Consider the following 18,217-nt stretch of genomic DNA (forward strand, 5'->3'; position numbering starts at 1 on the left):
CTGTGAATGGTCACTAAACAAGGACTAACTGTAGGCATATTATACTCGGGAGTGGGCTGCTGGGGGTTCACAGGGGTTCAGGAGAACCTCTAGCTAAGATTCTGTGCAGTTCGGAAAGCCCCCAAATCCCACTCCTGACTGGCCCCTCCCCACCCCTCCCATGAGTCCCCACACAGCCCATTTTGGATGCAGGTAAATGCAGGGTGCGCATGGAGGTTCGGAGAGGGTGAAAAACGGGCCTACCAGAAGTTCAGGAAGTTTTCACCCTCCTGGAGGCTTGAGGAAAGCCTTTGTAGCCTGGGGAGGGCAAAAACGCCATGGTGCAGGAGGCCGACTAGGCCATGTCCACCATGGCCACGCTCACCCAGCAACCGGGTTAAAGGTTTGAAGCCCACTCCTGATTATACCCCTAGAATTGCCTAGTTTGCGATATTTTGGTATTTTGGAGAACTTTCAAATACTCTTCTAAGGTAATCCTAAAAAGACTACATTCCTGTGGTCTAACTAGGTTGCAATCAAGATATGAATAAGATTCAGGAAAAGCATAAAATTGCAATTTTTAACTTCCATCACCATCTGGATATCCATAAAGAGGTGGAGTTAAGGATCCTTACCAGACTACGGATTTACTCTTCCAAGTAGTGTACAACCATCAGGACAAATTGAATGTATTTTGTTTCTTCTGACTGACAGTACCACCACTTATTCACTATAATGTCACGTTCACCATCATCCAGCCATTATCAAATTTAGATAGAGTTTCTGTGTACTTGTTCCAGCATTGGAAGCAAGAAGAAGTTGATAGTGGGTCAAATACCAACATTGTTTGAACACAATCCATCAAGAAAAAGTAGAATACAGGTACTTCTCAACTGACGATGAGTAATGTCATTAAGCGAATCTGGGTTCCCCCATTGACTGTTGGAAGCTGGCTGGGTTGCTTACAAATGGTAATCAAATGACCCGAGGAGAGAGTGACTATCATTTACATGCCATTTGCCAAGTACCTGATTATGTGACTTTGCTTGTCAGAAGGTAATCACATAAGCCCAAGACAACTACAACAGTCATAAATATGAACTAGTTGTCAAGTGTCACAGTTTTGATCACATGACAATGAAGATGCTGCAATAATTGTAAGTGTAAAAAAACGGTCATAAGTTACTTTTCAGTGCTGTAACTGAAAGGTCAATAAAGGAATGGTTGTAAATCGAGGACTACTTGTATTGTCTAAGTGAAGTAGCTTTTAAAGCATTTAAAAAACTGAACTTTGCAGTGGACATTAACAGCTAAAAGTTGTTAAAGTAATGGCGTTTTTTTTTCTATTTAGCTTGGTGAAAGTGGTTATTGTACAGGCCATGAACCAGATTCGATGGAATTTAGTACTCTTGGAGGATGGGTAGCCACCCGAGCATCAGGCATGAAGAAAAATGTTTATGGAAATATTGAAGATCTGGTAAATATTTTCTATAATTCTTATTATTTTTTTCTATTTTTCTATCAATAAATAATCTAACCTCTGCATTTATATTTCTGTTACTAACAAATATTAGCTGATGTTTATTAAAATGTAGTTTAGTGGTTGACAAATATTGGATTTATTTGACACATATGAAAAGAAAACAATGTATATACTCCTTTGCGTTTTGGGGTTTGGGAGGAAAAGAATTAAGATGGCACCAACATTTTTTTACTAGATCATATTATTTAGAGTAATACAAAGTTCTGTGGTGTCATTTTCTCCCTTATTTCTATCTACAATGGCAAAATAGGATGTAGATTTAGTTTTTCCTGGGCATTTAATATACATGCATATTTTATATATTCTCAAAGGTAGTATTAAGCAGGTTCTATTTTATATAGGTGGTTCATATAAAAATGGTAACACCCAAAGGCGTAATCCAAAAAAACTGTCAAGGACCACGCATGTCAACAGGACCTGATATTCATCATTTCATTTTAGGATCTGAAGGTATATATATATATTTTTTTTAAAATTACAATACTTTAATGCTTTCTATAACGCAATATGTAATTAATTTATTTAATAATTAAATTTAATTTAATTAATACTTCTGATTTAAGGAAAAAGAATTGTACTAACTGTACAATCATGGGTACTTGCAAAGTTTTTCAACAAAATATGGAGTGCCTCAATGCACTGTTACACCACAAGCTCTTCTCTTTTTGCACATGCATGCACGTATAATAGGGAACAGGGCCAGTGTCACAATAGGGCAGTGTTGCTTTGGTCATTCTGCCCACATGTCTCTTCCTGCAAATGCCACTGTCTTCATCTGACTCATGCAATTCAACACAAAATAGCATAGCTCTGTTTTGTGAGCCTAACAACTGAACTTTTATAACATTGATACTCGTAGCTACCACGTTGCGAGGATCAGTGTTAAACTACTGAGCCTATATTCTATATTTTGAATTCTAAGTGTGGTTCCTAGGGACATTTACCTTGGTGCATAATGGGGATTGAAAAAGCAATAACATAAAAGTGAGATACTGACATGTTGCAAGATACCAGCTTCCACTGTTTTTACCTGAACTATCACATGAGCCCAAACAGCAGTCTAAAGCAATTTAAATGGTGGATGGATGCATTCATGTGCATCATTTGGCAGGGAACTTCTTCAATAGAGGCTAGAGGTAAATGGTTAAGATCAGCTTCATCATTTTTTTCCTAGTAAATGCTGTGGAGTTTTTATTGGCTGTCATACAATGGCTAGTATATTTTGGAGAGCAACTCTTCCCCATGTGGCAGCCATTTAGTTAATCATAGTGTTGGAAGGGCCCTTTTAAATCTTAAATCTAACTTTGTGCTAGATATGGGAATCCAGATAAAGCATTTTAGACTGAGAACTATCTAACTTCTATTTGAATACATCTAATAAAGTTAGGTCTACTACCTCTTTGGATAACTGCTTCCACAATCAGTCTGGCCTTACCTTAAGTAAGGTTTGCTAATTTTAAAACATTATCCTTTCTGCAGCTTAAATCCATTAGTTAATACGGCCTCATATCAGATCTATTCAGTGGAGGCAATGACAAAAGGAAGTCCTAATCATTGACAGAAAAACTAAAGGAAAAGGCAACAGAACATCATCTGACGCCACTAATTCTTTTTGTCACTTACTAAATGCAAAGCAAAACTTTGACCAGAATTTTCTTCTCAATCTTGATAGAAAATTACAAATTTGATGCATTTCATATGTCAAACAAAACACAGAAGTCTTAAATCTAACACTATATTAAGGGCACCTAATTTAAGGTTTCCATTTGAATAAGACTCAACCTGTATAATCAAGCTGAAAAAAAATGTTAAAATACACTTTAAAAAGAATATATTTTAGAAGTGTTTTATTAAACGCTACAGTTAGTCCTTGACTTAATAACCACAATTGAGCCCCAAATTTCCATTGCTAAGCAAAACAGTTGTTAAGTGAGTTTTGCCCCATTTTAGACCTTTCTTGCCACAGTTGTTAAGTGAATCACTGAAGTTAAGTTAGTAACACGGTTGTTAAGTGAATCTGGCTTCCCCATTGACTTGGTTCATTAGACGGTTGCAAAAGGGGATCAAATGACCCTGGGACACTGCGACCATCATAAATATATGCTGGTTGCCAAGCATCCAAATTTTGGTCACATGATCACAGGAATGCCGCAATGGTCATAAGTGTGAAAAAGAGTCATAAATCACTTTTTTTTAGTGTTGTAATTTCAAATGGTCACTAAATGAATAGTTGTAGGTCGAGTACCTGTACTGTTATATTTACTGATTTTATTTAATACAGATAGTGAACTCATCCTAGATATTTTGCCTAACTATGGATAGTGTTATTCATAGTTCAGAAATGCTTGTCTATACATTTCTTTATGAATAAATTCTTAACATAATGGCTTTCAGAAGCAAATCCTTATGCTAAATCCAAATCCTTTATTTGGTTTGATGAACCAAATAAATATATTGAAGAATAATTAGAACAAATTAATGACTAGTCAGATTTTCATAACTTTCACCTGAAGTGACTTGAATAAATAGCAGGGTTCAGAGATTGTGCAAAATCATGCTTTATTTAATCATGGTTTTAACAAACTATGATTGATTACACTTAGCCATAAAGTACCATTTACAAATCACAACTGCAGAGTTCACTTACTGAATTAAACCAGAATAAAATCATGATATATGTATCAGCCCACAGCCACTGTATTCATGTGGTTTCTAAGATTGATTGGATTTTGAAACAGGCAGTAATTTATTGGACGTCAATATACTTTTGTGAGCTCATTTGCATAGACCTGCAAATGTTTCTTTCTGAAATATGTCTATCTTTTTCTTTGTAGTCAGAAGTCATTTCCATTTTAAATAATTTATATTTGCAAGTAAAAACATATTTAGATGTTTTGCTTATATCAAATAGTGTGAATTATTCTCGTTTTAATGAGTGCTAGAGCAGTACTTTGTGCTGGGTCCTTCCACAAATCTACTTCACAAGTTGAGTTTTAGTTACATTTCAGAAGATTAAATAACAGCTTTAATATTGTTTTTAAAAATTTAGTCTTATAATATGCTATAGTGAGTAAATACTATTATATTTGGAAGGCTGATCCTCACAGTTTGAGAAATACTGCATTCCCTGTACATTACCATTTGGAATTTTAAGGATGGGAAACATTTAAAGAAAAGAACTACACTATTGTGTGGTTTCCATTTTTTAATGACTTTAAATAATATGTGGAATAGAATTTTGGATATTGGTATGAAATCATAAAATTCTCTATATCTTTCAGCTGCAGTAGCAAAATGATTATTTTCCTCTTTTTATAAAGGAATCCTTGGAGTGATAACAGAAGTTACAGTAAAAATTCGACCAGTCCCTGAATACCAAAAGTACGGCTCTGTAGTATTTCCAAACTTTGAGAAAGGGGTGGCTTGTTTAAGAGAAGTAGCAAAGCAGGTAAAGTAATCTTGTCTTCAAATTGTATTTAATTGCACTTTTTAAAAAGCTGCAGTATCAAGTGCTTTCACTAGATGGCATGCTTGTGCCCTACTCCACTTGCCTCTCAGGCTGAAGAATATGTTTAAAACTGCAATTCAATAACCTAATCAATTCCAAAGAGGGCATTAGTCCTGAGTATTTTAAATCCAATGTATATCAAATCAAACTAATTAAACCTAGATATAGACTATTTTCATGTAATAAAAAAATGTTATTGTTCGCATGTTTGGAGAAGAGTTATGTTACTTAAGTGTAGTGGCATCAGTTATTTTACTGTGGTTTTTCCCCCCAAATTATTAAACTTTCTATCAGTGTTAAAAGGGATTTAGAAGGTGTTTTCTTGTATTTTTCAAAAAAACAAAAACAAAAACCCAGTTAAGAATATTTTTAAAAATATTTTAATGTATTTAATTATATTTGACTAGAAACCCCCCCCCCCCCCCAAATCCCTTCAAACTCTGTTATTCTAATAAATCTAAGGAATTAAGATATAAGAAGGAAAGGGGATAAGCAGGCAAATTTTCAGAAGTAGAAAAGGCTTTCCGTTTATTTCCATTACATTAAAATCAGTATTTTTCTTATAAAAGCCTAGTTAATATAATTTTGAAATAGAGACCTAATAAAAATGTTAAACTGGAGAAACTTCAAATTTCAAGCAGCATTCTTATTTTAAAATCTAATAGTGATTCTTACTTTTTTTAAGTACCATATTATAATCTATAATGGATAGGTAGTTAATACATTGTAAACCTGTAATCTCCCAGACTTTTGTTTACTTCTTTATATTTTATTCATTTTTTCCTATCTTTTTTTTTCATTTATATTCCTTTCAGATATCTAATTAAAAAAAGGCTAATGCCCTCTCTCTTTCCCCATTTCTTAATTTTCTCTTAATGTCAGATCTTATGCTATTCCTTGAAGCCACAGGGACATTTTTGGAGAAGACAGAATACAGGACATGAAACAGTCCATTGTACAAGCACACTTCTACTTGTTTTTCTATGTGTTGATATATATATTTTGATACATGCTTTATCCTTTCTCCTCTCTACTCTTGAACGGCACTGTATTCTATAAATGCTCAAATCTTCCATTGTCTTTTCATTACTTTTATTCTTTATTTGCTCTGGTCATCTTTTGACTATTTTTAAAGTATCTGCTATGTACCTCTGATTTTACAAGTGTACCTCTTTGGGTGAAATTTAACATCTAAGCACATTTTCTCTTCCCTGCCTTCAATTGTAATTCCAGGCATCCTACCTAAAACCTGCTCAAGGGAGCCACCTAATTCTCCAGGGCAGATTTTACAGGGCAGATTACAGAGGGGAAAGCAAATTACACACAAATATACATTTTACTGTTTGGCCAAGGGAAACTGGTGGTTGAATTCATCCTTCAGATTTAAGCAACAGGGTTTTTCTTTGCTATCACATTTCTGAAGTGGTTTTTGACCTGTTACAATTAACTTATATTTATGATATGGCATTATATTTTAGAAAGTTGAGTGGTGCAGTGGCCTAGAGGTGGAGCTCTCACCTCACAATCAGGAGACTGTGAGTTCGATCCTAGATAGTGGTGGTTAGTTCTCTCTCTGGGCACAATGAGTAAATATCAGCTGCGAACTCTGCATTGGCAACAGGAAGGGCATTCGGCCAGTAAGCACTCGGCTCCATTCAGTTGCCCTGACTCCCCCCCCCCCCCCGATGCGAGGGATTACAGAGTCATTAAAAGACCAAAAAAATATATATTTTAGAAAGTATTCTCCTCAACCATGTGTAATTAAGTGTGGTTCAATACAGTGTTAAAAATCTTTTAAAGTACTGCATCTCAGATATATTTGAATATCTGCAATTTATTTAAAAGGCCCAATATAACAATATATTATGGTTCAAATTTTAAAAGCATTAATCTTGACTCCCTGTGTTGAGGAGGAATTATTGAATATCTTTTTACTGAATAATGAAAACCCTTTGCAGAAGTTCTGTGTTTAACAGTTGGTCAGACAGCAGTACTTATTCCCATGCCAGGTTTTTTTCAGGCGCATTGATATAATTTAATTTGTATGTTTCACCACTATTCTTTATTCTTTCCCCATAGCGATGTGCTCCTGCATCCATTCGCCTGATGGACAATGTACAGTTTCAGTTTGGTAAGTTTTTAACTAAACTTTTAGGAATTGTTTTGGTAACCAGACCTTCCTTAATTGTAAGTAGTGAATTGGAAGCAGCATCCAGGAATATACGGTCTATTTTTCCTGTACTTATTTCATGTGCTGCAACTTTCTACTGTCTTATCCATCTGATGTTAATCATCATAGCTCATTTTTGCAGTCAATATTCAAAGAACTATCCAGGTTATCACAAAACGACAAACATGAAGCATGTGCTCTTGTAACTGCAGTAGCTATTGATACCTACCAACTTGTTTTTTTAAGTAATTTTTTTTTGCTTTAAAAAAAATGTCAAAAACCACATACAATATGCTTGAGTTCTTAGACACATCCTAAATTGTTCTTGAGAACTTGGGTAAGCTTCCTTTGATGTTAATCTTGGTAAATTGTAACCCAACATTGCAGTCAGGAAACTAAGACATGATGTGTAAGTTATTCTCAGTTACTACCGTAAAGAGATAGCCATCACTACATTTGTTCCAGCATTTACTGTTTTCTCATCTGTTAATAACCAATAAGTGGTTTCATGAAATTCAAATGTTGCTAAAACATGCCAGGACTATAATATTGATTTGTTAGTTAGATTAATTGGATTAAAATTTCTTGAACAACTAATTGGGACAAGTACTTCATCATGCAACAAACATTTTTTTTAAAAAAGTGCAATCCCAACTTTAGTCACAAATCAATTTATAGGCTTTAAGAAAAGAAAATAAGTACTACTTGGAGCAAATGTCCTATGAGAAACATAACATGCTGCTGGACAATCCTCCACTTTTAAAAAGCTCTGTTAGCATTAGTATTCTGTTGGTAGGGTTGCAGTTGCAATATTCTATTCTATATGGCACTTGCAATATTCTAATCCCTCTTTGTATTTTGATGTATTTGGTGAGAGTTGGTGAGGCCTATCATGATTATGAAATTGGAAGAGTATAAACAGGCTGATAGAAAAATTCCCCTCTCATGAGAAAAGGCAAGGCAACAAACAGAAATTCCCCAAAGAGACGTCCCCAAGTGTAGGAGCAGCAATCATGGTAAAAGCCAGTTCATTAAGAGCCTTAAGAAAGTAATTGAATTTAGCTAAAGTTCAGTGAATAAGCACAGATTGCCCTAAAACCTTTTACCTTATGCTCAGTGCTGTTTGTGATTCCCCCCCCCCACCATCACCAAAGCCCTGAGAATTAAGTTTCACATTCTTTGTGTGCTTGAGTCTTGAAAAGGTTACCATACAATTATACCGGAGAATATAAATCCAGGAAGTAGGTCAGAGTGATGTAGTGTATAATTTACATATCATGAAATGCTAGATCAAAAAATAGTATTTTATGCAAAAATGCTTCATTTCACCCTATATCTCAAAATTTCCTGGGTTTCAAGTACATATGCATGCATCCAAATAATTAATGTATTGCATACATTCCCATTATGCATATCTGAATTTTATTCATCTTTCTGGTGTCTTACAATATCTTTTCTCTTTCTTGGCAAGGTCATGCCCTTAAACCACAGGTTGCATCTATTTTTACATCACTACTGGATGGGCTGAAAAAATTTTACATCACGAAGGTATCTAATCTTAATCTTGCAAATACACATTTTAAATATTTTTGTGTTTCACAGACAGTAGTTTTAGTATGGATGACAGTTTGATAGCGATGGTTTGCAGATGAACAAAAACGCATGTGTTTTGCAATCCAAAATGCAGTTATTTTGAATGGAAAAATGTTTTCAACATCTCATTCTAGTTTAAGTTACTCAAACTGTTTTGAGTATTCCATTTTAAGTGAGGTGATATGGTTGGAACTTAGGATGTTAGGATGGTATTTTTTTTAAAAAAAAATTGTCCTACCTGCAGCAGACCAGCAGGAAGGATGGGCTGCTTTGGCTTGGGCTGCTTAAAGGGTTTTCTGGGGTAAAGTGTGGACAAGAACAGCAGACATTTAAGGAGTGCATGGTGCCCTGAGGGAGCCATTATAGACTAGCTGCCAATGGAGACTGATTGAAGTGTGAGCTATAGAGATGGAGAGTATTACAAGGGACTGTTGAACTCAGGACTGAACTGGTGCTTTTCTTGAAGTATGATTGGGATCTAAATTATGATATCCTCTATAAACCCAAGCTTTAGTTGGGTTTGTTTTTTTAAATGCAGCATAATTTGAAATGTTCTTAAAATGATTTTCCCCCAGAACAATTTTATAACCTGTAAAAAACACATTATTAGCCTTGTAGATAATCCAATATTAAGCATACCATAACTCCCTTCCCCCAAGTATTTGGAACTGAAGTTAGCATCCTCTTTACCACTGAAACCCAAAATGGGGGAAGGAGGTAAGTTATAACATGAGATAGTGATTGATCCCTTTTGTTCTGCATTTCCATGCCAATAGAAATGAAACATCGGCATCTGCTGTCCCTGTTATTTTCTCCAGCTACCAGGCCTCTTGTTATTTCTGGATTTTACTTGAAGAAATATGATGTTTGTTGGTATTTGGCAATTGAAATTATACTTTAGTTTAATTGAGCCTGAAAAACTTCAAAAACTGAATTCTCAACTTCACTTTTTTAAAAAAAAGTCACGTCATGCTTCTTACTTTTGAAATTGATCTTATCAAAAGTAATATGAAAATGAATTTAGTGACAATAATAACGGAGATCTTGCTGTCCATATTACAATAATATAATTAATGCAGGTGCTTTCTTTCCACAGTTCAAAGGATTTGATCCCAATGTATTATGTGTTGCTACGTTGGTCTTTGAAGGTAACAGAGAGAAAGTCCTCCAGCACGAAAAGCAGGTTTATGATATTGCTGCAAAATTTGGGTATGATTTTTAAAGTTTTATTACTGCTATTTTTCATTTATTATCCTAAAACCTTTTCAGTGTTAAGTAGAACTGGCTGGACCCTTGGATGTCACGCATTTTTCAGTTATAGAAAATGAAAAAGTGAGAACAAACAAACATTGTTGTGAGTCTCTTTTTAGCTGCACATATTCAGTAATTACGTTTTTATAATAAATATTGCAAATATTATTGCTATTAGTTTGCCTCAGCGTGCATTTTGGCAAAGCCATAACTATTACAACAAAATGTAAATACTTATCTTACTCAGCTGAAGTCATGTCTGTTTATAATAGTTTTCTTTTTCTAATTTTTAAAAGCAACTTCTGATACTAAATGAGTCAATACAGGGAAGGAGAGTAATGTTTAGAGATTAAGGTATAATAATGTTCATTATTGACTTACAGCTGGAATGAACAAGTCTGTTTTAAAAAGGAAATTGTCTGTCTTTAATCAACAGAACTTGATTAATTATATATATCCCACCTCCTGTCACCTATTGCTCTGTGCTGTTGCAAGGAAACAGAAAACATTTCACTTTTATAAGCTGAGTAATGGAAGGGTAATTTGTGTCCAGCTAGTTTGATTGATTATGGGTCTGATAATGAAACTATGGTGAAGATATTTATTCAGATTACAACAACTTTATTTTCCATTTAAGAAAAAAAATAACAGCATTGCTACTGCTAAGAAGATCTTTTGTTAACTTCAGTTCTTTTACAGGTTTTGCTAATAGCATTCTACTTTTCAATGTTATTCTATAAAAGGATTATTCCAAAACATCCCCAAACATTCAGATTCAAAGAAGTACGGTGCCTTTTGAAGTATTGAAATATATATACATATACACACATGCATACATACATACATACATACATACATACATACATACATTTGTTTTCTGAGGTTTTTGTGGGTGTTTGTATGTAGGTCTTTGGTTGTTCGGGTTTTCTCCCGCGTAAAATTGGAAGTGTCTTGGCGATGTTTCGACGAAGTCTCATTCGTCATCTTCAGGCTGGTGTTTTCGGCTTCGTGCTTCTAGGAGCAATGTGTGATCGCAGCTGTTTCTTCCTTTTAACTGCCAGTGGGGGTGTGAACTGATTGGGTGGGAGCTTGGCTGTGTTCTGATTGGGTGGAGGTGTGTTCTGATTGGTTGGAGGCTTGGCTGTGCTCTGATTGGATGGGGGGTTGGCTGTGCTCTGATTGGATGGGGGTGTGTTCTGTTTGGGTGGGGGCTTGGTTGTGCTCAGGTTAGTCTGAGTTGCAGGGGGATTTGAACTGGTGAGCTGTGTTGCTGTTGTTTGGCTTCGCGTTATTAACAAATGAGTCCCTAACACAAAGAATGACACCAGACCCACACTCACGAAAACCACACAGGATGTCACCACCACACATCCACACAAAAAGCAAACCAAAACCCACACCGATGATGAGGCATGACCACAAACCAGAAGCTAGACCACAGCTGCATCATTAGCCACTTTAAACCCCTCCAATCCATACATGAAGCAAACTGACACCCACCATGAAGATGTGGCATGACCATGAACGCAAAGCCAAACAACAGCAAGACAGCTCACCAGCTCAAATCCCCCTGCAACTCAGACTAACCCGAGCACAACCAAGCCCCCACCCAAACAGAACACACCCCCAGCCAATCAGAACACACCTCCAGCCAATCAGAACACAGCCAAGCTCCCACCCAATCAGTTCACACCCCCACTGGCAGTTAAAAGGAAGAAACAGCTGCGATCACACATTGCTCCTAGAAACACGAAGCTGAAAACACCAGCCTGAAGATGACGAATGAGACTTCGTCGAAACGTCGCCAAGACACTTCCAATTTTATGCGGGAGAAAACCTGAATAACCAAAGACATATATGTATGTATGTATGTATGTATGTATGTATGTATGTATGTATGTCTTCTTAAGTTTTCGGGGGTGTGCATATGCAAAAAATTAAAATCTCGGGTGTTTTCCCGCGTCATTGTAAATAAGTTGGTTAAAATATTTAAAATTCTGGTTAAAATCCCAGCTTATTTTAACCAGAATTTTAAATATTTTAACCAACTTATTTACAATGACGCGGGAAAACACCCGAGATTTTAATTTTTTGCATACACACACACACACACACACACACACACACACAGAGAGAGAGAGAGAGAGAGAGAGAGAGAGAGAGAGAGAGAGAGAGAGAGAGAGAGAGAAATAATTTCATCATCAATTTGCAATTAAAACATGGGCTATTCTACCAATTTCTTGCTCCATATCCTATCTACTCAATTGTGCTTCGCTTTTGGCCTGAAACTACAAAATGAGGAGTAAGATAGCGCTTTTATTAGTTGTTCTAGCTACTGATTCTGTACAGAAGCCCCGTATTGGTTTTTCTTGTACACTGTCCTTTGCACACTGTGTTCTTTGTCACAATGCCAGAGAAAAAGGGAGAAAATGCAGCCAGCTATTAAAAGAGGCTGTTATACTTCCCACCAGGCAGCTGTTAACTCGTGTCTGGCTATCACTTTATCAAGCTGCAGACCCAGTTGGCTTTCAGGTTCTTGCTCCTTTGAAGAGCCAGTAACAGCAGAAAGAAGATAGCTCCATGGCATCAACCGTCCCCAAGCCTGTTTAAACTGCCTTTCTTGTTGCATGTAATCAAACATGTCGCTAGCAACCTACTCCCCTGACTCTTCCATAGAACAGTGCTCATTAGCACCAACAAGTGGAGTCGAAGCAGCGTCCTTTTTAAAAACAAACCAAAATGTTCCTACTCTGAGGAATTTGACTAACTATCATAAACTTAATGCAGAGAATTGACAGGATGCGGCAAAAGGGTGTTTGCGAGTACCACAATATCTATGAGATAAATCCCCCTAGATAAATATTTTATTTGCCCAAATCTTACCAATCTTCAATACCTGAGAATGGGCTTGTCTGTATGTGAACATCCAATATCATCATTTGAGGGCTAGAAAAGTCTGCTTTATTGCATATATTATCCTGCCTTTCCTCGCCATACTTTTAAGGTAGTTAAAGTAGCCTATGGGAGAAGGGAAGGGGGCATACGTTATCCTTGCAAAAAAAAACCAAAAAACCTTTTGAGTATTCAGAGACCAGTTGACAGAAAGGGAATTCTGAAACCTGAAACTTGAATTCAGGTTTCCTGGTCCAACCTCACCACTATACTGTGTTGGCAATCTTTTAAAATGATTTTTCTCTAAATCCTGCATAATATTTTTTGCCAAATAGCAAAAATCTTTGTCCTTTATCTTCTCGGTATTGTGTGGAAGTATCTAAACAGTGCAAAACTGCAGGCTTCCCATTTCAACGTATTGTAACGATGGACTTTGTGTCACTTGAAAATCCTATGTGTGTAAATGCACATGCATGTATAACTTCTTATGTCAATTATTATATCTAGAACTAACCCTAATCTATATAAATTCTAGCAACTAAAGTACAGGCAGTTCTCGACTTACAACCATTCCTTTAGTGACCATTCGAAGTGACAACGGCACTGAAAAAAGTGACTTATGACCAGTTTTCATACTTACATCATTGCAACAGCCCAATGGTCAAACATGATCAAAATAACAGGTGCTTGGCAACTGGCATGTATTTATAACAGTTGCATTGTCTCACTGGGATCACCATTTGCAAGCTTCCCAACCAGCTTCCAACAAGCAGAGTCAATGGGGGAAACTGGATTTACTAAACAACCATGTGATTCACTTAACAACTGCACTGATTCGTTTAACAACTCTGGCAACAAGTCGTAAAATGGGACAAAACTCATAACTGCCTTGCTTAGCAACAGATATTTTGGACTCAGTTGTGATCATAAGTGGAGGACTACCTGTACTATTATTATATCCTCAGAATGGCTAGTGTTGACATTTTAGAGCTAGAAAGTATAATATTTTAATATTTTCAAATTGCAGTGGTCTTGCAGCTGGAGAAGACAATGGACAGAGAGGCTATATGATGACATTTATCATTGCTTATATTAGGGTAAGTTTATTCTACTTTTTGAACAATATATAAATATATAATTTATAAAATATATAAACCTGGGAAAGCTATTGAAGTGAAGCAAGAAAAAATCCTGAACTGATTCAGTTCAGAAACGCACCCATATTTCAGGGCTTCAGAATTCTTGGAGATACATATGAACATATGCTATTAAACTGTCCCTTGTACATCGAATGGTGATTGAAAGTTGCTAACAACTTTAATTGGCATTGTGACCAAGAGGCCATTACTCTTCTTTTGAGGACATCACTTTTCAGAAACCTCTAAAAAGGCTGATTTTTTAAAAAGTAACAAGAAGTAGCTATCAGAAACCATCTGGTTCCTCCTTGTGGTATTGTTAGCTATTAATTTTCTCAGGATTTTCTTGCAATTTTTATCCTTTTACTATATTTATTATAATGGTTTTTTCCTCTTGTGTTTGGTTTTAGATAATAAATACATAGTCTTTGAACTTTCAAGGTACAAGACTCATGGAAATTGAATTGTTTTGCTTCTTTTTTGTCTTTGTGCTTTATAAAATTATATAGTTTTACAATGTTGCTTATATTAAGTCCATGATATATATTACCCACAATTTGATAGGACAGGAAATTGAAGCTAAGTTTCAGATACGTTTTCCATACTCCTGGACTGAGCCTAGTCATTTAATTAGCTAAAGGCAGGTCTGTTGCCTCAGTAATACCTTAACTATTTTCAGTTGCATATTTATACATAGTAAATACATGAGTCTAAGATGGAATACTAATCCAAGGCATTTCTGGTTTCTTAAATAGGACCTTGGCATGGATTATTATATAATAGGAGAATCATTTGAAACATCCGTTCCTTGGGATAGGTAAAATCAAAACATTATTCAGTGTTTTTTTTCTGGAAAATTTGTTTAAAAGTGGTGGTTTTAGGTTTTAATGATCTTAAGTATTTTGTAGAATATAAAGATTGTTTCTGGAATAGTAAAAAAAAAAACTATGTTATTTGACAGTCCATGTGAAACTTATTTTAGTAATACATCAAAGGTTCTTGATGAAGTAAGGAAACCTATTCACTTGGCTCCTAACTTCCCCATCCTCCAGTAGAAGAACAACTTCTGCCGTCAGGCACTTTTTGAGCCAATGGAAGATCTTGTTTAAAAGAAAAGGACAATCATCATCTCTCTGCTGATGCCCTTATGAGCACAAGCAAAGTTAAATACGGATTTAACCCAATACCCAAAACCTTACAATTAGAACGACTTAATTAAATGGCTTTATTGATACTATCTTCTAAAAATCTCCTAAGTTTAGTCCTGTAACTGGTCTTGTGATTCTATTGAGAAACTATTAAGTTGGCAGTTCTCATCTTCACATTTCTAATATTTGTTATGATTTTGTTATTTCCCAAACAAATTCTAATTTGCAAATGATTTCCATTATTTCCAACATATTATCAATTAAGGCTTTAAGTTATAGGAGACTGCTCTAGAACTATTCAGAACTTTTTGATCTTGTGCCTTTCAAGTATACATTATGTACATTTGGCTTTTACAATTAATATAATCAAATTTGTAACCTTTACTTGGTCAACTGGTTCCCCTTACCACATTCAGAGGAATGGCATCTGTAGAGCCAATATAATTTCCCTGTGGTGGAAAAAGTCCTGATAAAGAGACTATCCATCTAGGTCTTAAATTTAGGGAGCTTTAATCAAGATAAAAATTATAACATGTTTAAATATAATTCCAGTTTCTATTAAACGTTTATTGATTATATTGTGGCAATATGTACATTTAAGAACCAAGCAGAATGTGCAGGCACATTTTTACTTTTAATGATCCAGAATTAATCCTTGTATTAGGTTACAATAAATCCATTCTTATATTGGTCATAAAATGTTACCAATGAATATGTTAAATAATTTTGATTTTTTAACCTTTGTACTGTTTTATCCTTAGGGTTGTCGATCTGTGCAAAAATGTAAAGGAAAGAATGACAAGAGAATGCAAAGAAAAAGGTGTTCAGTTTCCACCATTTGCTACCTGTCGGTAAAGCATCTTCATATAAATTAAGTTCTAAAATGGGTTGGGCACCCTATAAGTGATATGTAGGCCTATAGTTTGATCTTTATCGCCCCCAGAATCCTTTTGAAATCATGTCATTATAATTTTGCATCAAAACCCTAATGCTATGTAGCCTTATTTATTTGGTGACCAGTTTTTGTAAAATAATGTAAGATGCCCACTTGCATCAGCTGAATCTCCTAATTGCTACAAAGAAAATTAAATTACAACAAGCCTTTATCTTGTTTATAATCACCACATTTTGTCATACAAAATGTAATGTGCAAATCATCACTAGTCAAAACAAGTCAAGGTTTCTAAGTTATAAGTGTGACCTTTGCTTTTCTCTGTTGATCAGACTGAAATTTTAACCATAGTTAGTTCAGCTTCAGCAACATTGTTATCCCTATAATGCAGTGTTTTCTAACCTTAGCCATTTTGAGATGTGTGGCCTTCCCAGAATATCCTGATGCTGGCTGGGGTACTTTAAATTTAATAATCCAAATTTAAGAGAGATGGAAATACTTGAGTTTAACTCTTGTTCTGGTTCACACATTATATTACCAATTCTGCTGGTTCCCCCCCCCCCCCCCTTGTATATAGTTTTTGCTCTCTCTTTTTTTAACGTAGTAAAATGTTGCATTGGGAATGTAAAGTCCTGCTGCTGGAAATTCTGGAAATATTCGTACAAGTACATCCCAGTGTCGCCATATCGTTTATTTTTAAACTGGACTCTGCACAAGAATACTAAGTTATTTGATCTGACATGGTGTGTGTTTTTTCCCAAATAAAACAGGGTGACACAGATGTATGATTCCGGTGCGTGTGTCTACTTCTATTTGGGCTTTAACTACAGAGGAATTAGTGACCCTATTCGGGTATATGAAGAAATAGAGGTAATTCTACATATTTAATAACATAAATGTTCTACATAAAGTTTATGTTTAATTGTTACCTAAACCAAAGTTAAATGTGAAACTGGCTGTTTGATAGCTTTAAGGAGATGTTTATTTTTTATAACCTTGTTGGTCATCTGTTTCATCGACCCTGAATTTCCTGGTGGTTCTCCCATCCAAGTTCTTTTCAAGTTGAACCCTCGTAAGTTTTTTCCCCCAAGTTCTAACCTCATTTCTATTTTTTTTGTAGCCTCTATTTCCCCCATCATCCAATTAAGACCATAACTTTTGGTTGGGATGCTTTTCTAGGATATTTGCAGAACTCTAACAAAGTTTTTCTTATTAGCAGAATTGGATGGAATAAAAGTGAGGATGAATATGTGCTAACATTTGCTATTTAATTACACTTTTGATACATATTGCAACTAATATTATGTTTACATAGAACTTCAGAATGAAAATGCTTTGAAAGGAGTTGTTTTCATTTTTATCAGGGACTTTTAAAAACATTTTGGAAACACGTCTCTCAAAAGGTAAATTGCAAGTAAAACTACTGTCCTTATTTAGGTGTAAATAATGTAACAAACCCTTCATTTATATTATATATTTGCTGATGACTAAATGAAACATACTATTTTGCCTGCTTGAACAAATGAATAATTTAAATTACTTTATTCCTTTTAGACAGCAGCTAGAGATGAAATCCTTGCTAATGGAGGAAGTTTGTCACATCATCATGGAGGTATTGTTACAGATCATACTTTTAGTTACTCACTGTGTAGCAGGGATTTTTTATTCATATATCTGTAAAAAGAGAAAAGATACTCCTGTATAATATAGCCCAATTAGACTGCTTAGCATCATTGGCAAATAAAACACTCATCATCTCTCCTGGAAGCTTATAGAGTGGCTGGAACGTAACAGGTGAACTAACCAGTTTTAGAATCTGTCGGGCATGTTCAGTTAATACACAGAGAGACTTAAGAGAATTGTACACTAATCTGTCAGTGTGTGAAATGCTTTGTATTTAATACTCCTGTAGAAGTAGTGGTTTCCAACCTTTCAGGCTTGGTAGACTAGCGGAAGCAGCGGGGGATAGAGGGGATGGTTTCGCGTGCCCCTCTTTCACAAATGTAGCTGCACTTACACACACGCCACTTCCACGCCCTGGTTTCAAATAGGCTGCAGCCCAGCACTGGGCTGCAGACCGGGGTTGGGGACCCCTAAATTAGCTG

At 35.5% G+C, this 18,217-nt stretch overlaps 1 protein-coding gene across 1 annotated transcript in view; it reads left to right on the forward strand.

Moving 5' to 3' along the window:
• AGPS (alkylglycerone phosphate synthase) overlaps positions 1 to 18,217 on the forward strand; it is a 55,700-nt gene that overhangs the window by 26,466 nt on the left and 11,017 nt on the right. The window contains exons 9-19 of the mRNA XM_034428310.3: positions 1,331 to 1,456; positions 1,864 to 1,972; positions 4,843 to 4,970; positions 7,110 to 7,161; positions 8,672 to 8,748; positions 9,890 to 10,002; positions 13,964 to 14,033; positions 14,828 to 14,889; positions 15,982 to 16,071; positions 16,883 to 16,982; positions 17,667 to 17,724. Coding sequence (XP_034284201.2) covers positions 1,331 to 1,456; positions 1,864 to 1,972; positions 4,843 to 4,970; positions 7,110 to 7,161; positions 8,672 to 8,748; positions 9,890 to 10,002; positions 13,964 to 14,033; positions 14,828 to 14,889; positions 15,982 to 16,071; positions 16,883 to 16,982; positions 17,667 to 17,724 — 985 coding nt within the window. The remainder of the gene's footprint in view (positions 1 to 1,330; positions 1,457 to 1,863; positions 1,973 to 4,842; positions 4,971 to 7,109; positions 7,162 to 8,671; positions 8,749 to 9,889; positions 10,003 to 13,963; positions 14,034 to 14,827; positions 14,890 to 15,981; positions 16,072 to 16,882; positions 16,983 to 17,666; positions 17,725 to 18,217) is intronic.

The sequence above is a fragment of the Pantherophis guttatus genome, chromosome 1, assembly GCF_059756535.1.
Source record: "Pantherophis guttatus breed Tessera chromosome 1, ASM5975653v1, whole genome shotgun sequence".
Lineage (NCBI taxonomy): Eukaryota > Metazoa > Chordata > Lepidosauria > Squamata > Colubridae > Pantherophis > Pantherophis guttatus.